This window comes from Sciurus vulgaris (genome assembly GCF_902686455.1).
Source record: "Sciurus vulgaris genome assembly, chromosome: 12".
NCBI lineage: Eukaryota > Metazoa > Chordata > Mammalia > Rodentia > Sciuridae > Sciurus > Sciurus vulgaris.
Window position 1 is genome coordinate 71,407,330 of NC_136473.1, and position 22,591 is coordinate 71,429,920.

General features: G+C 34.5%; 1 protein-coding gene across 1 annotated transcript in view; it reads right to left on the bottom strand.

Annotated features, from left to right (window-relative positions):
• RPS6KC1 (ribosomal protein S6 kinase C1) overlaps positions 1–22,591 on the bottom strand; it is a 209,600-nt gene that overhangs the window by 68,756 nt on the left and 118,253 nt on the right. Inside the window, 1 exon segment of the mRNA XM_079107120.1 lies at positions 21,665–21,757. Within this exon segment, the coding sequence (XP_078963246.1) occupies positions 21,665–21,757 (93 nt within the window).

A 22,591-nucleotide genomic window follows, 5' to 3' on the forward strand; every position in this document is an offset into this window, starting at 1 on the left:
GAAGTTGTAAGGTTCTTTTCCAAGAAAACCAATTTGTCCAAAAGATAAGACATACAGAGAGTGACATGTATTAGGTCCCCTAACAAAATATGTGGATTGTTACTCAAACTGAAGAAGGTCCATAATGCCCAGTTCAACAAATGAAAGAGAGTCTCACACTAACATATATCATTGTGAAATTTTAGAACACTAGAGACAAAGAAATCCTATAAACCTCTAGAGAAAAAGAAGGAAGAGGGGAAAAACACATCCCATACAAAGAATCATGAATGGAAAGTGAAGAGTTGAAACCACTTTGTAGGGAGTCAATCAAGAAAGCAAATCCAACTAAAAAACTGAACAGAACAATGAAGGAGGCATCCAGAAGAGACTTCAAGGAAAGCACGGATCTGATGGATTATGTGCAGTGTTTGTATTTCAGAGATTTTTAAAACTCTACCAGAGGGTTTGGGAATAAATAGTGTTAAGTAGATAGAAAAATTAAGTAAATGAGGAGAAACTTAGATAATTCAGTAACCTCTAGGGAAAAATACAAAAGGAAAATCCAAAGATATTCCAACAGATGGAAACTTAGGCTGATTTTAAACAAGATAAAAAAATCTTAAACATAAAAACAATACTAACCAGAAAGACATCGACCCAGCACCACAGGAGGCTGAGGCAGAGGGATCACAAGTTCAAAGTCAGCCTCAGCAACTTAGTGAGGTCCTATCTTAAAAAAAAAAAAAAAAAAAAAGCCAGAAACAAAATACATCTTGAAATAACCGAAACATAGTCAGCCATTGGAGAAGGGGCAATAATAAAACCAAGGAAGCCATATTTGTCTCGAGAAGAAAAGGACTTTCAAAGAGTGTTAACTGTGTAAAATGGAACAACTGCGACATTAAGTAGCTGACTTCATTTATGCTTCTTTATAAATGCTTCCATGCTGCTTCAGAATTTATGTATGCACTACCAGTATCTTTCCAGATAGACCAAAGAGAAGAACCTTATCTTACATAGCAAAATATTCCCAGAGTCTAATACAATGCCTTCCACAGGGCAATATTAAAATGATGATTTTTTTTTTTTTCTTAAAGGTATAAGGGATCAAACCCAGGGATACTCTATGCTGTACTCCACGAGCTACATCCCCAGCCCTTTTTTAAAAACAGGATGCCTCAGCATCCTGAATAGCTGAGAGTACCAGCATGCACCACCATGTCTGGATAAAGAGCCATTTAATGACGCATTGTAAATGGACCACTGGATTCATTATGACCTTAAAGTCTTTTCTAGCCCTGAGATTATATAACCCAAGACACAGAAAGTGAAATGAAACTAGTTCCTTTACTTCACAATTAATTTGGTTAACCTAATGTAAAATTTTCTTTTTAGCCCTAGTCCTAAAAATGTTAGAGAAGATAATATAACTTATTTATTAATTATTCTTAAGTATAATCAAAGACTACTTTGATCTATACATAAAACCTACAAATATGCTACATTCCTTTCAACAGTATTTATGAATTAGTTTGTTGTTATTAACATTATATGCACTAACTGGCACTATGATAAACTATCCCTTGAGATCATTCTTAAAGCTTTGATCAAAAGGACTCTCCCAGCTCATCCTACCATAGTATTTCAAACTTCTTCATGCATCTGCCCTATCACTTTCCCCACATTCACAATGACGGAAGCTCCATGGGAATCTTTAAACAGAACTTCTAGCCAGGCACAGTGGCATACATCTGTAATCCCAGTGGTTTGGGCGGCTGAGACGGAAGGATCACAATTTCAAGGCCAGCCTTAGCAACTTAGTGAGGTCCTGAGCAACTTAGTGAGATCCTGTCTCAAAACAAATCAAAAAAGGTATGGGGATGTAGCTAAGTGGTAAAACACTCCTAGGTCAAATCCCCAATACCAAAAAAAAAGGGGGTGGCAGGGACTTCTATCTACCCAATTTGCTCTTATGTTTTGGATATGAGATGTCCCCCAAAATCTCCTGTGTCAATGTAGGAATATTCACAGGTATAATGGGAGCTATAACCTAATCAGTCCATCCTACTTTGAATGGTCTGACTGGGTGGTAACTATGGACAGGTGGGGCATAACTAAAGGAGATAGGTTGCTGGGTGTGTGCCCTGGAGGTATACATCTTCCCTGTGGTCCCTTCCTGGCTCCCCACTTGCTTCTTTGTTGTCATGAGGATAGCAGCTTCCCTTTGCCACAGCCCCGCTCCCATGACCCTCTCCCCTGTGGTGTGCTGCCTCACCTTGGGCCCAGGGCAATGGGGTCAGCCATCTATGGAATGAGGCCTCTGATAACATAAGCCAAAATAAACTCCTCCCCTAAAGTTGATCTTTTCAGGGATTTTGATTGCAGCGATGCAAAAACTGACTAAAACACTGTCCTTTCTCTCAGTATAACTCTTCAACACACCATCTCAAGTGTCTCATTGTGGGTGTGTACTAATGAATCAGTGCAGAGTGTACTAAAAAGTACAAAGTACATCCTGACACCAACTTCCTTTGTGTCGTCCTCCAGAGACACACAAACTTAATGGATGAAGCAAGGCATACAACACAATTCTACATAGGGAATGGATCCAAAATTATGTATTTGATACTATAATTCATACCATAAGTAGCCTGGGGTTGGTAAAATGCTTACATTGACCAAAATATTCTGGGCACTATGAAAAACAACATATTCTTGTGCCAAATGCCAATGTATTAACAAAATAACCAGAGTCATACAGACTATTATAAACAAATAATAATTAAAATTTGTTAAGTAGCAAAGGCTGAAAAACTGTTTTCTTTATAACATTTGAAGATTTAGATTGCCAGAAGACACAATTCAGGGGTGTTTGTGCAATCTACTCTTACATACTTTAACAATGCGAAAGTGGGATTCCCTAGAAATACTAACATGGAAAACCAAACTTTGATGTGATGCAAAAACACAAAGGATATAAAACATTCTCTTTCTAGTTAATAAAAAGAACTAATCAAATAGCACTAAAAGCAAATCACAAGGAGAAATAATGAACAGATAACAGAAAAAAATTGAACATCACACATAAAAGCAAACTGATGTGTAGACATCTAAGTCCCCAATCAGAAATTCAACAAACCAATTCAATATATTTACTGAATGCCTGTTACATGCAGACCCTACTTGATATATGGGGGGAGGAAGCATTAACACACCATTTATGGTCTCTGCCCTATAGAAAATTAGAAGTTTACCATGGGAGAGAGGCAGTTAAAACAGTTTTAACAGGTGCTGTGTTGTAGAACTACTGGTACAACTTAACAAAGAAGAGTGTCTAATTCAGACATGGGACCATCAGGGAACTCCTAGAGGAATGGAGAACTGGCAAAAGAACAGGAGCTTCCAGTAGATGTACAGTCGTTCTTCAACTCACATGACCATAAAGACTCTCAGAAATACTTCTGGGAAGAGAATGGCAGAGAAGGAGGTCTCACTAGGTATGTTTACAGCCAAGAGCTACCAAGTCATTATAATTTAATGTTGATGTCATTATGACATGATTTGAAAACACAGGCTAATGGGACCTTCCTATGTGTATATGCACAGCAAAAAGAAAGCAGGAGTATGTAAAAATAATCATAGGTTGCAGGGTTATGGGTAAATTGAATCTTTTTTATTGAAGCTGTACATTCTTTGATTTTTCTGTAATGAACAATGTAAGCAATGGTAAATTTTCACATTAAAAAAATGAGAAAAATAACTTCTGTATTCAAGAAAAAGTTTCATACATTCGTACATAATGAGAGCTCCTTAAGACCTCTATGGAAAAATGGCATGCAACAGGCATCTCATTAAAAAAAACATAGCTAGGAAGTAAGGGGGATAGGAATAGGAAAGATAGTAGAATGAATCAGACAAAACTTTCCTGTGTTCATATATGAATATAAAACAACTATAATAGGAGCTGGGGAGATAGCTCAGTCGGTAGAGTGTTTGTGCTGCAAGCACAAGTCCCTGGGTTCGATCCCCAGCACTGCAGCAAAAAAAAAAAAAAAAAAACTGTAACTCCACATCATGTACAACCACAAGAATGGGAAGTTCTACTCCATGTATTTATGATATGTCAAAAAACATTCTATTGTCATGTATAACTAAAAAGAACAAGTAAAAAATAAAGTTAAAAACACAGCTAATAAACATCTGAAAAAACTATATTCTCATTAACAATTAAAATGTGACCTAATAATGAAATCCAAATTTTCACCTAGTAAATTACAGATGCTATTGTAAAAGATGCAAAGAAATATCCTTTAATACCCTACTAATAAAAGAGTGAATCAGTACAATATTTCTGGAGAGATTACACACATGTGATATTCGACCTATGATTTCCAACTTTGGATAAGTATACACAATAAATCATCATAGCAGATTTATCTCTAAGAATATTAATCAGACAGAGAAACATGGAAAAACAATCTAAGAGTCAAATAATAGGGAACTAATTAAGCAAATTACAGTACATGTAGTTTGAAATGATTAAGCAAAAAAATTTAGAATAGCATTTTTCAACTAGATGACATAGAATTTCAGAGGTTCATACAATAAAAATGGTAATGGTGTGTATTTATTTGTCTCTAATTTTTTATCAAAAATATAATCATAATTTAAATATATTTGTCTTTAAAATGGTACAGTTTGAAAGCATCAAGGAATTTAGAAAACAAGTAATGAACAGTGATTAGTCAGGATCACATGAGATCTTAGTTTGGCCATTTAATCAATTATAGCTAAATCAAATTAGCCACTGTGAGGGTCTTAACTACTGTATCATTACTGTTATTATTCATATTTAACTTACATTAATAAATAAGGGATCACAGGTTATCTATTTATTTGTGTATTAGGGATTAATCCCAGGGGCTGGTACATGCCAGGCCAGTACTCTACCATTGAGCTACATCCCTATCCCTTTCCATTTTATTTTGAGACAGTCTCACAAAGGTGAGACTCGAATTTGTGTTCTTCCTGTCTCGGTTTCTAGAGTATCTGGGATTATAGGTGTGTACCACTTGATTTTATTTTTGAAGGAAGCTTAATCAATAATGATACTGAAATACAAAAACTTGATGAAGAACATAAATGTAATAATCACAAAATTCAATTCTGATAATGATGAAGAGTCAGGGTTTTGGATTCAAAACTGTACCCTATAACCAGTAGTGCCCTTGTGACTCTAGGTAAAACACTTAACCTCTCTGAGTTCAGGTTCTTTATCTGTAAAAAGTTTGAGAACATTAAATAATGTATGTAAAGAGCTCAAAATACTGCATGGTAGGGTATGTATCCTGAGCCCGACACTAAGCAAACCAAAAACCATCTATAAAGTTCCAGTGGTCAGTTCCACATGTGCAATAGTTAGCTAGCCAGCTATCTGGGCCACTTGGCTCACACGCTTCACCTAGATCTCTTAAAATTCCAACCTCAACTAGAGAATTACAGTTTTGGATAAAGGCACCAATGTATTTTCACTACAGTAGTTACTACATTGACTTTATTCATTTTAAGTCCACTTTATTTTTAGAACAGTTTTAGATTTACACCAAAACTAAACAAGAAGTACAAAGTTCCAACCCCAAATATGCACAACTTCTACCACCATGAACATCCTCCACAGAAAGGTACATTTGTTGTAACTGATAAACCTACATTGACACATCATTTTCACCTGTAACTACTGACCTGCAGTCAATAGTTACATCAGTTCAATCTTGTACATTTTATAGGTTAAGACTAATGTGTAAAGATATTTTATGCATTTTAGTATCATGCAGAATAGTTATAGTGCCCTAAAATCCCTTGTATTCTACCCCTCACACCTCCCTTTCACCCAATATCTAGTAATCACTGATCTTTATTATCTCCATAGTTTATGTTTTGCAGAAAGTCATGAAGTCAAAATCATATGGTACATAGTCTTTTTAGATTATCATCTTTTACTTAGCAATATACATTTAAGGCTCCTCCATGTCTCAGAGCTTGATAGGTCATTTCTTTACTATTTTTTCACAGTCCACTGTCTAGCTGTACTATAGTTTATTTACCCATTTACCTAATTAGGAATATTTTGGCTGCTTCCAAGTTTTGGCAAAATTATGAATAGGGCTGTTATAACACTTATGTGCAGGTTTTTGTGTGGACTTAAGTTCATCTGGGTATATATTAAGGAGTGACTGCTGGGTCACATATTAAGAGTGTGTTTAGTTTTATAAGAAACTATTAAAGTCTTCCAAAACGGCTACACAACTTGGCATTGCCACTGGCATTCAACAAGAGTTCCTGTGGCTCCCTATTCCTGTGAGCATTTGGCATTGTCAGTGTTTGGGTCTAACAGATGTGTAATGTAATCTCATTTTATTTAACTGTCTGAACCCTACTGAAATATAATATTAAGCATCTTTTCCATATGTTTATTTGTCACCTGTACATTATGGTGACCTACATGTTCAGAATTTTTTTCCATTTCTATCAGTTTGTCCATTTTGTTATCATTGAGTTTTAAGAGTTCTTTGTAACCAATTAGAATTTAAAAATTAATTAAAAAAAGAGCTCTTTGTATATTTTGGATAGCAATGCTTTATCAGATTTTTTAAAAGTATTTTTCTCCCAGTCTATTACATTTGTCTTCTCATTCCCTTGCTAGTGTCTTTGACAAGCATGAATATTTAATATTAATAAAGCCTAGCTTATCAATTATTTCTTTAATGGACTTGATGTATCTAAAGAAAGTCACTGCCATACCCAAGGTCATCTAGATTTTTCTCCCTTGTCATATTACAGGAATTTTACAGTTTTGCATTTTAATTTAGCCCTATGATTCATTTTGGGTTAGAGAGAATAGTATAAGACCTGTGTTCAGATTCATTTTTTTCACACATAGACATCTAGTTGTTCCAGCACCATTTGTTGAAAAGACAATCTTTGTTCCATTGCTTTGCCTTTGCTCCTTTGTAAAAGATCAGTAGAATATATTTATGTAGGTCTATTCCTGAGCTCTCTATTCTGTTCCATTGATCTAGTTGTCTATTCTTTAGCCAATACCATACTATCTTGATTACTGTACTTTTTATACTGTCTTGAAGTCAGGAAGTGCCAGTCCTCTGATGGTTGTTCTTCAACATTGTGTTGGCTATTCTGGGTCTTTTGCCAGTACATATAAACTTTAGAATCAGTTTGTTAATGTCTACAAAATAGACATTTTCAATCAGACTGTGTTGAATTTACAGATCAAACCAAGAAGAGCTAACATCTTGACAATAATGAGTCTTCCTATCCATGACCAAGGATCTCTCAATTTACTTAATCCTTTGGTCACTTTCATAAGAGTTTTGAAATTTTCCTTATGTAGATACTATACATATTTGTTTAGATTTATATGTAAGCATTTAGTCTGGGGAAATACTAATGAAAATGGCACTGTGTTTTTAATTTCCAATTCCACTTATTCACTCCTGGTATACAGGAAAGTGACTTTTGTATATTAATCTTGTATCCAGTGACCTTGTAATAAATATTAATCGGTTCTAGATTTTTTGTTGATCTTCTCAGATTTTCTACACAGGCAATCATGTCATCAGCAAACAAAGACAGAAACCTACCTTCCCAAATCACATTCCAATTAACTCACTTTTATAGCCTAGCCATATTAGCTAGGGCTTGCAGAACTGTGTTGAGAAAGAATTGTGGGAGGGGACCTCCTTGCCTTCTTGCTCTTACCCAAGAATGTGTCTAATTTTTCACAATTAGGTATAATGGTAATTCCAAGTATGGTAGATGTTCTTTTATCAAGGTGAAGAAGACCCCCTCTATTCCTAGTTTGCTAAGAGCTTTTATCATGAATGAGTCTCAGGTTATGAAATAGGCTTTTTCTACATCTGTGATATGATTGTGTAACTTGTCTTCTCAGACTGTTGATATGCTAAATTAAATTTACTGATTTCCAAAAGTTGAACTTCTCATAACTATGGCGAACCCTACTTGGTCAAATTGTATAATTCTTTTTGCATATTGTTTGATTCAATTTCTATTATTTTAATGTTTACATTTAGGAGCATGAGAGATACTGGTCTTTAGGATTTGTTTCTTGCAATATCTTTATCTGGTTGTGGTATTAGGATAATGCCAATCTCACAGAATGAGTTACAAAGTACTCCTCTATTTCTATCTTTTGGAAGACATTATAGAGGCTTGGCACAAATTATTCCATAAAAATTTGGCTGAATTAAACAGTTAACACATTGGGGCTTGGTGCATTCTGTTTTGGAAGGTTATTAATTATTGATTCAATTTAATAGACATGCCCTTATTAAGACTGTCTGCTTCCTATGTGACTTTTGACAGATTGTGTTTTTTAAGAAACTCGTTCATTTCCTATAGGTAATCAAATTTATGGTTATCAACTTTTAGTTGTTCACTGCATTTTTCTATTATCCTTTTAATGTATATGGGATTTGAAGTGAAGTCTCCTCTTTCTGATATAAATTTGTGGCACCTTACTGATTTTTTTAAAGAACTAGCTTTTAGTTTTGCTAATTTCTCTATTGATTTCTTGTTTTCAATTCCATTGATTTCCACTCCAATTTTTAATATTTCTTTTCTTATGCTTACTGTGGATCCAATTTTCCCTTCTATTTCTAGATTCTTATGGTAGAAGCTCAAATTACTGACATTAGTTCAATCTTCTTTTATTTCCTTCCTAATGGCTTTTACTGCATGTCACAAATTTTGATGTCACAAACTTGTGTTTTCATTATTATTTAGCAAATTATTTTTATTAAACTTCTTTTAAGATACATTCTTTGATTCATGTGTTACAAAAGTGTGTAATTTAATCTCCAAGTATCTAGGAACCTTTCAGTTATTTTTCTGTTACTAATTTTAGTTCAATTCCATTGTGATCTGAGAATAGACATCATATAATTTTTATTAAATTTGTTCATGTGTGTGTTATAACCAAACATATGGTGTCTATCTTAATGAATGTTCTATGTGAGCACGAGAAGAACATGTATTTTTCAAGTTTTGTAAGAAGCAGTACTAGAAGTCAATTATGTCCACTTGGTTAATAGTGCTATTGAATTCTACCATATTCTTACTCATTTTCTGCCTGCTGGATCTATTTCTGATAGAAAGGTATTAAAGTCTCCAACTATATTAGTGGATTGTTACAATTTGGATCTTTAATATCACCTATAAAATTCATAGTAGGCAATGCAGGAATGTCAAAAGCTTAAATGATTTAGATTATGAAAGCTATAACTTCATGAGTGGATTAATCCAATTGGTGGATTCATCATTTGAATTGAATTAGGTCAATGGGGACTTAAAAATCATGGCAGAACTAAGGAGTCAGCCAACCATAGACTGAACCTCTGAAACTGTGAGCCCAAAATAAACTATTTTCTCCTCTAAGTTGTTCCTGTAAGGCATTATGGTTACAGTAATTGATGTATTTAGATCATCGATACATAAATATTATTATTTATATACCTGAAAAAATATTTTTCACTACTTTCTATTTGATGCCCTCACTCTCTTATACTTCAACATTTGTGGTTTAAAATGAGCATCTTTTTTCTGCTTTTTATCTTTTTTTTTTTTTCCTTTTATAATACTGGGGATTGAATCCAGTGGTGCTCTGCCACTGAGTTACATCTACAGCCCTTTTATGAATTAATTAATCTGCTTATATATTTTGTGGTTCTAGGGATCAAACTCAGGGCCTCGCACATGTAAGGCAAATGCTCTAGCACTAAAGCACATCCCTAGAATTTTATTTTTTATTTTGAGAAAGTGTCTTGCTAAGCTGCTGAGGTTAGCCTCAAACTTGCAATCCTCCTGCCTCAGCCTCCCAAATCACTGGGATTACAGGAACACCCCACCATGTCCAGCCATGTTTTCTCTTATCTCACCATACCATTTATACTTATTTTTTTCCTTTTTTTTTTTTTTAAGTTGGTTGTTCTCAAGTTTGCAATGCACATTTACAACAAATTCAAGACCAATTTCAAATTTTACAAGTAGTATGATCTAAAATAATAAAATAATCCTACTTCCTCCCTCCTATCCCTTGTACCACTGCTGTCATTCATTTCACTTATACATAAAACTGTATATATATAAATTAATAAGCACACATACCTGAATACTCTTGCAATTATTTTGAACGAATAATGTTAGATCAGTTAAGAAAAATAAAAGTTCTCATTTTACCTTCATTTAATTCTTTCTCCTGTGCTCCCTTTTTCTTCACGTAGATCTGAGTTCTTGACCTAAATAATTTCCCTTCTCTCTAAAGAACTTCCTTTAATATTTTTTGAAAGATCTACTGGCTGCAAAATCCCTCAATTACCACTTGACTGATAAAGTCTTTGTTCTTTCTAATTTTTTATTTATTCTAATTAGTTATACATGACAGTAGACTGCATTTTGACACATCATACATAGATGGAGTATAACTTCTCATTCCTCTGGTTGTACATGATGTAGAGTTACACTGGTTGTGGAGTCATATATGCACATAGGGTAACAATGTCCAATTCCTTCTACTACCCTTCTTACCCCTCTACTCTCTCCCTTCCCTTCACTTGCCTCTGTCTAATCCAAAGTACCTCTATTCTTCCCTAGGCTCCCCACGTATTATGAATTAGCATCCATATATCAGAGAGAACATTAGGCATTTAGTTTATCAGGATTGTCTTATTTCACTTAGCATGTATTCTCTAGTTCTATCCATTTACTGGCAAATGACATAATTTCATTCTTCTTTAAGGCTGAGTAATATTTTATCGCATATATATACCACATTTTCTTTATCCATTCAACTGTTGAAGGGCATCTAGGTTGGTTTCATAGTTAAGCTATTGTGAGTGAAGCTGCTATAAACATTGATGTGGCTGCATTACTGTAGTATGCTGATTTTAAGTCCTTTGGGTATAAACTGAAAAGATAGCTGGGTCAAATGGTGGTTCCATTCCAAGTCTTCTGAAGAATCACCACACTGCTTTCCATAATGGTTGCACCAATTTGCAGTCCCACCAACAATTTATGATTGTACCCTTTTCCCCACATCCCCACCTACATTTATTGTTGCTTATATTCTTGGTAATTGTCATTCTGACTAGAGTGAGATGAAATCTTAGTGTAGTTTTGATTTGCATTTCTAGAGATGTTGAACATTTTTTCATACATTTATTGGTTGATTGTATATCTTCTTCTGTGAAGTGTCTGCTCAGTTCCTTAGACCATTTATTGATTGGGTTATTTGTTTTTTAAGTTTTTTTGAGTTTTTTTAAGTTTTTTTCTTTATATATCCTGGAGATTAATGTTCTGAGGTGCACGTGATAAAGATTTTTTCCGCCATCTATAGGCTCTTTCTTCATGTTATTGATTGTTTCCTTTGCTGTGAAGAAGCTCTTTAGTTTGATTCCATCCTGTTTATTGATTTTTGATTTTATTTCTTGTGCTTTAGGAGTCTTGTTGAGGAAGTCATTTCCTAAGCCAACGTGTTAAAGTGTTGGGCCTACTTTTTCTTCAATTATGCCCAGGGTCTCTGTTCCAATGTCTTAGTCTTGGATCCACTTTGAGTTGAGTTTTGCACAGTCACCCTTCATTTTTGAAGGATAATTTCATGGTGTGAAGAATTCTAGACTGGTGTGGTGGGGGGACTTCTCTCAATACTTTGAACATACCACTCCAGTCTTTTCTTGCTTGCATGATTTCTGTGAAGTCCTAGTTCCTAGTTCCTCCCCTAGCTTCTTTTCAGATTCTTTATATTCCCATTTTCTCATTTAAAAATGATGTACACAGGGCTGGGGATATAGTTCAGTTGGTAGAGTGCCTGCCTCACATGCACAAGGTCCTGGGTTCAATCCCCAGCACCACAAAAATTAATTAATTGATTGATTGATTTTAAAAAGGGGACTGTGGGAGCTGGACTGTGGCTCAGTGGTAGCGCGCTTGCCTAGCATGTGTGAGGCCCTGGGTTCAATTATCAGTGCCACATATTAAAAAAAATAAATAAGGGTCCATCAATGACTAAAAATATGTATTAAAAAAAAGATGTATGCAGGTGTTGTTTATTCTGGCATTTATACTGCTTGAAACTGTCACTCATTGTTACTTCTCTTTTTCTTCCGCTGTGATATGCCTATTACATAGATGTTCCATCTTTTGTAGTTGTCCCACAGTTCTTGGTCTGTCCCACATTTTTTTCCAGTGATTTTCTTTGTGCTTTTCAGTTTTATAAATTTCTACTGACACATCCTCAAGCTCAAAGAGTCTTACTCCTGCCGTATCTAGTCTATTTATAAGCCAACCAAGGGTATTCTTCATTTGCTACAGTGTTGTTGATCTCTAACATTTCATTTTGATTGTTTCTTAGAATTTCCACCTCTTACATTGCTCATCTGTCCTTGCAAGCTGTCTACTTTATCCATTAGAGCGCTTAGCATATTAATCATGGTTGTTTTAAATTCCCAGTCTGATAATTCCAATATCCTTGCCATACCTGGGTCTATTTCTGTTGTGCATTCTCTCTTCATATTGTGGTTTTTTTTTTTGTTTTTTTTTTTTTCTTTTGTCCTTTAAATGTGCCTTGTAACTTCTGTTGAAAGCTGGACATGATGTACTTACTGGGTACAGGAAACTCTAGTAAAAAGGCCTAAAGGCCTTTAGTAAAAGGTCAGGGAGAGGAAGCATTCTACAATTCTGATTATGTCTTAAGTCTTTTAATGAGCCTGCGGCCCTGGCCTGTGAACTTCGCAAGTGCTTCTGTTCTCTTCCCAACTTTGGTGGGAATGGATAGCTCAAGGAAGCTGAAATGGGGATTTCATTTTCCCTAGATCAGTTAGGCTCTGATAAAGCCCCAGTAGGTTAGGCTCCCATAAAACCATTTTCCAGAGGACAGACCTTGTTAAAAAGAAGAGAATGCTCTGATGTGCTATAAAATAGTTACCTGTCCCCATACTCATCACCTGTCTTCCCCAGGATCCTAGCAGATTTTTTTCCAATATTCACTCTAAGAACCTGGTGAAAATCCCAAAGGTAAAACTCATAAAAATATGGTGGGGGAGGGAGGAGGCGCCTCTACAGTTTTAACTCTCAAGACTAGTCCATAATGAACCTTTGGCAATTTGTCAACTACATTTCAGGTTTTGCTATCGCAGCACTAGTTCCCATGGAGTTTCCTCATGGTTTTTCACTCTGGTGAATTATGATTCTCTTTGTTTGCCTGTCTGTCTCTCCAATTGTGAGGACAGCAGTTTCCCTGTGACTTCACTTCCTTACTGGATCAAAGGAGAATTATTGATATTTCAGTTTGTTAAGCTTTAAACTTATCGTTAGGATGAAGTGGCAACTTCCACACTTATTCTATGCTGCACTGAAAAACCAAAGCTACTATATCGACTTTTAAATGTATTTTCAAATATCCACAAACATACTAAAGGATCAACACTATTAGTAGAATGCTATACACAAAACCATAATTATGGATTATTTCATTTGAGGTATATTTACATGCAGAGTACTACTAATATACTACAATATACTGAAACTATAATTACACTGCATTTACTACTACTTTTATAATATATAGTTTATATATTAACAATATAATAGTAGAATTACTGTTTCCATATATATTTGACATTCTAGTAAATACATCATTTATTATACTATTCATAGTGGTACTTTCTCAGTGGCTTCTTAAACAGAATAATATTCAATTTACCAGAAAAAAATGTGGGATGATAGTGGATTAGTTCAATTTTACTGTAGTATATAATGAATATATTATAGCAATAATTATTAATCCTTATCTACTTTATTATTAGTTTCTTTTATATGCCTTTGTCCCATACTAATGCAATTTTTCTGGAGAGTTACTATGGAAGAGAAATATAAATAGATAAAAACAATGTAAGATAAACAGGATAACACAAATAAGGCAAATGAATAACAAACATGATATAACTTTTTAGACATTGTATTTTAAAATAATTATAGGTTTAAAGGAAGTTGTAAAGACTATACAGAGAGTTCCCATGTATGTCCTGTTCAATTTGCCCCAATGATTGCATCTTATATCTACAGTACACTATTAAAACCAGAAAACTGGCATCAGTACAGCATGTGCATACATTTCTGTGTCATCTTATTATATGTGTACATTCCTGTACCCACCAGCACAATCAAGGTACAGAACTGTGTCCCAATCACCACAAAGTTCTCCCTGGTGCTTCCTTTATGGTCACACCACTCTCCCCTCCACCACCATCCCTAAACACCGGCATCCATTAACCTGTTCTCCATTCCACAATTTTGTCATTGTGAAAATGTTACATAAATGCAATCACATAACATATATTATTACCTTTTCACTTAGAATAATGTCCTTCAGATCTATTCCAGTTGATACACATATCAATAGTTTATTCATTTTTATTGCTGAATAGTACTCCATGGTATTGATAAATCACAATTTATTTATTCACCTAATGTGAGATAATTTGGTTGTTTTCAGTTTGGGGTTATTACTAATAAAGTTCTCTGAAAAATGTGTGGTATGTCATCATGGTCTTATTTTGCATTTTTCTAATCACTAGAGATGTTGAATATCTTTTCATGTACATATTTGCCACTATTTTATTTGGTGAAATGTCCTGTCATGTCTTTTGGTCATTTTCTTTTCATTGTGGGGTTTCACAGTTTTTTATAATATTCTGGACAACACCTTTGTCACACATGTGGCTTACAAAATAATTTCTCACAGTTGTAGCTTGTCCTTTTTAACCCCTTAATGGGTCTTAGCAAAGAAACAGTTTTTAGCCTTGACAAAGCCCAACTAAGCAATTTCTTCTTTAATTGATCACGCTTCCGGTGTCAGGTCTAAAACTATTACAAACCAAGGTCTACGTCCTGAAGATTTTTTTCCTGTTTTCTTTAAGTTTTATAGTTTTGTTTGACATTTAAATTTTTCACTTTTTTTTTTTTTTTTTTTGTATAAGACATGAGGAGTAGGTGACAGTTCATTTCTGTGCCAAAGGATGCCCAATTGTCCCAACCCTATTTGCTGAAAAGGCTATCCTTCCTACATTAAATTGATTTGCACCTTTGTAAAAATTAAGCTGGCCAAATAAGTGAGGTTATTTCTGCATTCTTCTTTCTGTTCCATTGATCAGTTTGTCTCTACTCCAACACCACCATTTTATAAAACATTGTAAAACATAAAATCAAGCAGACTAAGCCCACTTTTTTTTCTTCAAAGCTATTTTAACTATTCTAGTTCCTATATCTTCCCACGTAAATTTTAGAATAATCGGGTCTCTATATATTCTTGTTTCTTTAAAAAAAAAAAAAAAACCTTACTGAGAATTTGATAGGAATTGAGTTAAAACTGTGAATCACTCTGGAGAGAATTTATATATTTGCTATACTGAGTCTTCTGATCATAAACATGTCTCCAATTATTATTTTTTTTAGTTGAAGATAGACACAATACTTTTATTTTATTTATTTATCTTTATGTGGTGCTGAGGATCAAACCCAGTACCTCACATGTGCAAGGCAAGCACTCTACCACTGAGCTACAACCCCAACCCCTCCAATTATTTTTGTATCACAACATTTATAGCATAAGTCCTATATATATCTTGTTAGATTTACAAATAGTAATTCTAATTATACATAGTACTATATGATTAATTCCAGTTTTAGTGGGTTCATTTTTACAAATATAAAAATATAACAGATTTTTTTTTTCTTTTCTGGTATTGGGGATTGAACCTAGGGTCTTGTGCATAGAGGTTAGCACTTTATCAACTGAGCTGTATCCCTAACCCTATAACAGATTTTTGATGCTCATTTTTTTATCATAAAACTTTTCATCTTGAAACTTTGCTGAATTTATTTACCCCAGTTTAATAGATTTCATGTTTTTGTACGTGTAGATTATTATGTTATCCTTAAATAGGAACAAATTAGTATATTTCTTCTTTTCTAATCCCAATGCCTTCTATTTTCTTTTCTTTCTTTACAGCATAGTCTGAAACTTTTTTATGTTGCATAAAATTATTAAGAATCTGCTTTTTTCACTATCTTAGGGATAAAACATTCATTCACACACCATTAAGTAAGATGTTAGCTATTAAGTTTTTTGTAAATATCCTTTACCAGGTTAAGAAAGTTTCCTTCTACTTCTAGTTTTTAGAGAAGCTTTTTTTGTGAATTGGTTTTGAATTTTCAAATGCTTATTCTGTATCAGCTGATGTGAGCTTGTAATTTTTCTTCTTTATACTGTTAATGGTTCGACGATACTGACTTTCAGATACTAAACCAGTTCTGTATCCAACAAAACAACTCCACTGGATCATCATATACAATTCTTTTGGGACATTACTGATTTGTGTTTTCTAATATTTTATTGAAAAAATTTTATCTACATTCAAGAGGAATATTGCTCTGTAGTTTTCTGTTTTGTGCTGTTTCTTATTTTGGTATCAGGGTAACACTGACTTCTTAAATGAACTAGGAATTATTCCCATTTCTTCCATTTTCAGGAAGAAAATGTATAGCATTGATGTTAATTCTCCTTTAAAGGTTTGGCAAAATTCTCTGGTGAAAGTATTTGAGCATCAAGATTTCATTTTAGAAGTGTCCTAATTATAAACTTAATTCCCTTAATAGTTAATGAGCTATTCAAATTATCTATTTCATACTGGGTGGTAGTTTATGCTTTTCTACGAATTGGTTCATTTCATCTAAATTATGAAGTTTACATGTGTAGGGTTGTTTGTAGTATTCCCTTGTTATCTTTTTGATGTCTGTAGGATCCATCCCTCTTTCATTCTTAATGATAGTGATTTGTGTTTGTTTCTCTTTCTTTCTCTCTCTCTCTCCCCCACATCCCTCTGTCAGTTTTGCCAGTCATTACTCTTTGCAAAAAACCAACTTTGTGTTTCATAGATTTATTTTTTATAATTTTTATTTATAATTTCATTGATTCCTTTTCTCACCTTTATTTCATTCCTTCTACTTGATTTGCGCCCTCCTGAGTTAAGATGTTAGATTATTGATTTTGGACTTTTACTTTTTTCTGATAAAAACATTTAAGTGCTACAAATTTCTCTCAGCATTGCTATAGCTGTTCCATAAATTTTCAGATATTCTGCTTGCGTTTTATTCAACTCCCGGGTAGGAATGGAAGTTCAGGTTCCCCATTCAGCCTTCACAGATATCACAAAGAGGAAAGTGAGACTCCTGGTTACTGCTGGGTGAGGATAGGGGTTCAGGCCTTTACTAATACAACCCTGGCTGGGAAGGACACAGTTGTTTTGTTACTGCTCCTCATATGGCCTCCAATGAAATTAAATGCAAGTGGCTTCACTGCCACTGGGCAACTGTCAAAAGTCCTGAACCTCCACTAGGCTCCCTCTAACATTGTCCCAGCAAAGGGGTTAGGGTATCTTGTTATACCCTAACAGGGAGAGAAGTCTAGCACTTCCACTTGGCCTTTGTTAATAGGAGTGGAAATAGAGCCTGGTCTAGAATAGAGCAGTTATTGTTTATTGTTTCAGTAAAAGATTTCTATTTTGCTAAGCTTAGGTTAGAAACCTTTGTTAGAGTGTTTTGTTTGTCTGCACCTGTTTTTGGCTTTTCCAAGTTGACCATTTCTCTAATATCCAATCTGGAATATATGAAGGGGAAAAAAAAAACCCAAGGAACTCACCACCACGTAGTTTGGGTGACTAGCCAATCTTCCTTCTTCTCTCCACTTTTCAGTTTTCTTATGTTTGTCTTTCTATATAATATCCAGAGCTTGTAGCTGTACTTAGCAGAAGGAATATGGAAAAGAATCTCTACTTCATTTCTCCAGAAGCAAAAGTCCGACATATATGATATCATTAAAGATATTGGGTAATATTTTGGCCACACTGTTTAGATGAAATACAAATAGAAATCCTTTGGGGTTAATTCAGTTCAACCCAATGTTCTTTCAATAAGCAACTATCTAAATATTGATGTATCTGAATTCCCAATGAGGACAGTTTTCCCATGTATTATCAAAGATGGTATTACTTAGCAACCTTAAAAACAGTAAGTACCAATATTTCAACATCTATTCAGTTTGAACAATCTCCATAAATTTTCACCACCATTATTTTAGAACCAAAATAGAAATTCCAGTATTTTTCCAATGGCACATCAATCTAAAAATTCTACCTAACAGATAAAGTTGGAAAGCCATCTTGATTACAAAATGCCAAGGCACTTCACCTAATAAGTAGTGATGGGTTTACAAAGTGACATCTCTTTTTAAAATAATTTGCAAAACATCTGATTTCAGTTGTTTTTCAGAGTAGCAATAAATTTGGGTAATCCAGTCATACAATCTTCATGGTCTTCCATGTGAACACTATGCACACAACCACACATTGAAGACTCTCTGGCAACACATTAACCAGAAGCATTAACAACCCATGAGGGGACAAATCTTGGTACTACTACCCTGATGTTCAAGTCAGAGTTCCCTTAAACTTTAAAAGAAAAAAAAAAAAAAATTCAACTTACAGGAAGTTGCAACAATAGTACAAAGAGTCCCATTTACCCTTTGCCCAGCTTTTCCAAATGGGGACATCTTCTATAGCTATTGTACAATATAAAAACCAGGAAAGTGACACTGGTACGTTACTATTAACTGGACTGTGGGTTCCTTTATCCTTTTTATAGACAGGCTATACAATAATGAACTTTGTCAGACATACTCTTGACTTTTGAGCATTACACTGCCAGTCAAATTACCAATCCAGACTTTCAACTCAACTGCAAATTATTTATATTTAAGCAATTCTTATACAAGCATATACACATCCCGTATGTTCATCTCCAACCCTCATGTGCTTGCATGAGTGCACTCTTCCTCTGTAAATCCATCCCTCCCTCTCCCGCCCCCCGCCACACACACACCACAAAGGACAAAATCTAAAATGCCAAACTTACATGAACATAAAAGTATTCCCTCTTCTTCATCCTGCCATAGTCTTTCTATTTCCCCTGTTATTGCTACAATGAAGAACACCTAGGGGCTAAAGGAAATCCTTAAAAGATATCTAGAGTAAAAATCCACCCAATGCTTGAATATCCTCTACAGCATCCCCACCACGGATTCTTCAACCCTTACTTGAATCTAGTGACAGGAACCCCATAAAACCTAAAGGAATTCAGTCTGCCTCAGTCAAGATACTAGTTCTTGAAAGGTATTTCTAATCATGAGCCAAAATTTATTTTTCTGGGGCTTGTAACTCCCTGACTCTTGTTGTCTTCAGGAGGATTTTAATAAGCAAGTTTCTCCCCTCACTGTCTTTCTCCAGTGAAACCAGATAGCCTGAATGGTCTGAGATGCTCCTCGCTTGCACCTGTTGCTCCCACACAATTAATATTCCCTTTCACCCTCTCACAGTTTAAAAAAACATGATGTAGTTCCCCTATCCAGGATACCTCTCAAATATTTGAAGACTATACATGTTTTTATCAGGTTAAATCTCCTCTGGTTCTTCAGCTGTTATTCCTATGATATGATTTTGAGGGCTTTCGCTAGCCTGATCACTCTTGTAACTGAATGCACACAAGCTTATTTATATTCCAAGACCCACAAAGTTTAACTTCTTTGTTGTGTAACTATGTTAATGAGGTGTTTTATGATCCTAATTAAGGAACAGAAAACTACCCACTTCTCTTTGAATACTAAACCAACATAAAGCTATGGAGCTCTGTTCCTCTAGGTAAGACACCTACTGAGCAGACAGCTTGTAGACTGGTACTAGGTAGCACTCTCATATTATACCAGTAGGTGTCACTCTACATATATTTTAAATTGTTTCGATTTTGATTCATTCTTCCAACAAATATTTAAGGAGTGCCCATTATGTACCAGGTATGACTCCAGGTGCCAAGAATATAGTGGAGAACAGGAAAGCACAATCTTGTTCTCATGGAACTTACGGTATGAATATTAATGAATAATTCTGCTTACATTCTAGATAAAAGTCTGTAAAATCCTACTCCTACCTAATACAGTTCAATGAAGAACCGCATCTTCCTAAGTCAAAATAACTCAAAACAATGAGGTAAAGACAGTAACAAATTATGCCACTGAATAGAATTTAGGAATTCCTCCACTGTCAAGTCCTTAGACAAACCTGTGAGACTCACAGCTATTACCAGAACTTCAGGGGAACTTGAAGCTTACGGCAAAGCAATGAAAGCTCACTGTGTCAAAAGGAACAAATCCAAGCGAGGGGGCAGACACTGCACAGCAAGAAAGTAGACTTGTCTGCACTGACATCCAAGAACCTAGCAACTAGTCAATTACTATTTTTTCTGTCTATTCTCAAACAGAATGTCCTCCACACTAAAAAGGCTAGAGAAAACGTGGGTAAGGGACTATTTCAGACTCTTAAACAAAAAAGAAAAGAAAGGAAAAGTCCTACTACTTAAAATTCTCTAAATTTAAACTTCAGTCATTATAAACTTATTGGAGAAAAACGATGCTTATAAGAATAAACAGTTTCCTTAAATATCTGATTTAATGTTTCCTTTGGAATTACACAAGTATCATCTAAACTACATAAGATATATTGTATATCATTCAATTTTAACATGGTCTCACATGTACACTTCAGAACACAAGAAGTACTCAAAGAACATTAAGTTACAAATGAACATAAAGGTACTTCGGAAAAGATAATTAGTGGTGAAAAGATCTAGATTAATTTATACCTTATTAAATAAGGCATTTTCTTTTGTAATGATGGTCAAATATATTTTAAATACTGCTTATTGTCTATAGTTTTTAAATTACACTTGTAAGCTATTTGACAAACACATTATTGATATTTGGCATATCTGAGATGTCACCAAACTTGCATGTGTTCAATAGCAGTTATCTGTTAGTTCAGTATTATTATTCCAACTATAAAAGTGTGTGTGAACGTCTGGCTGCACACCTGAGTGTGTAGAAGGGACTTGGTATACTGGAAAAGTGGTTTGGGTAATCAACAGAAGACAGAGGTTAGGATTCCAGCAGTCCCCTAAATTAGCTATGTAGCCTCTGGGCAAGTTACTTATGTCTTAATATCAATTTCCACCAAAATGTAAATAACAGATTTTAAGAAGGATTAAGTACATTATCTTATGTAAAAACTGCATAGGGTCTGACACATAGTAGGTGCTCAATAAATTATAGTTATTTGGGAATGCCACTTTTCTTTTTGTCCATTAAAAAAAGTATACTGGTTCACGTTGGAAAAAGTACTAACTTGCAAGTTTAACTAAGAAAAGGAACATCTTCCTGCTATAATAGTTTTAGAAAATAAAACCCCTTACTCTAGTGAATGCAACAAATATGCACCTTCTCCCTTTGCTCAAATATATTTTGCATGACCTTACATGAATAGCTTAGATAAAAGCTTTTTCTCTTCTGCTTTTGTTATTTTAAAGTGCAGATGCATTTGAGTCATTTTCTCCTTTTGTTTCATATCCTTAAGATCCAACGCTTCAAAGACAGAATGTCAGCATGCAGTCGATTTATGACTGAACTCTTGAAGAGACACTGAAGAATTACCTTGTCAATCACCCCAAGGACTCTGAAGGCCTTCAGCTCCTCGGCAGGGCTCCTTAGGTTCCAAGGGGGCCTTGAACTTAGTGATCCTGGAGGCTAATGGAAGATATCAAAGATTATACATCAATCAGGGAGGTACTTGAAGGAAGACTGCCTGCTGAAGCAAATGCCAGGCCAAAGGAAACTAAATTTATCATAAATCAGAAGGGAAAGATAAAAGGAGGAAGTTTCTGTTTGTCTGTAATGTAAAATAAAAAAATAAAAAATAAAGAAAATCAAAAAGAAAAAAGTTGCAAGTAAATAAATCATAACATTGAAAACAAAATTTTAAAAAGAAAATTAATGAGCTGATATAGTTTCTAGAGCAGTAACTCAATTTAAGACTATATAGTTATCATAAATGTTTTTAAGAAATGGAGAACTGGCCAACAATCAATTACAACCTTATATTTACCCCAAGCCAATCAACAAAAATTTAGAAAAGGGAAACTAAAAAACAACAAATTAACAGATAAACTTGGAAAAGGAGGGATATAACCATTCTTTCTCATCATGAAAATATAGTCCTTTAATACTACTTTATAAGTATACATCATGTTTTAAGAGGAACTAGCAGGTTCAAGTTCAACCAGAAAAATTACCAAAGATGATGAAAAATTAAGAAATCCCATCATATAAGCAATAATTATTAGAACTGAGGTTAAAAGATGATTGACAGGAGAAAGAAAATTTTCTTAAATATTTGAATATCTGTGATGTGGAAAACAGCCTGTTAGCTACAAAAAAAGACCAAAACAGATCAATTAATACAGAAAGGGATACTTCAGTATAGCAAGCAATGGAGAAACAATCCTAACTTTCCCCTATTACTTTCAGTTTTTCTCTATGAGTAAAATAAGTCATTCAGGTTAGAAAAACTCTAAGCACATC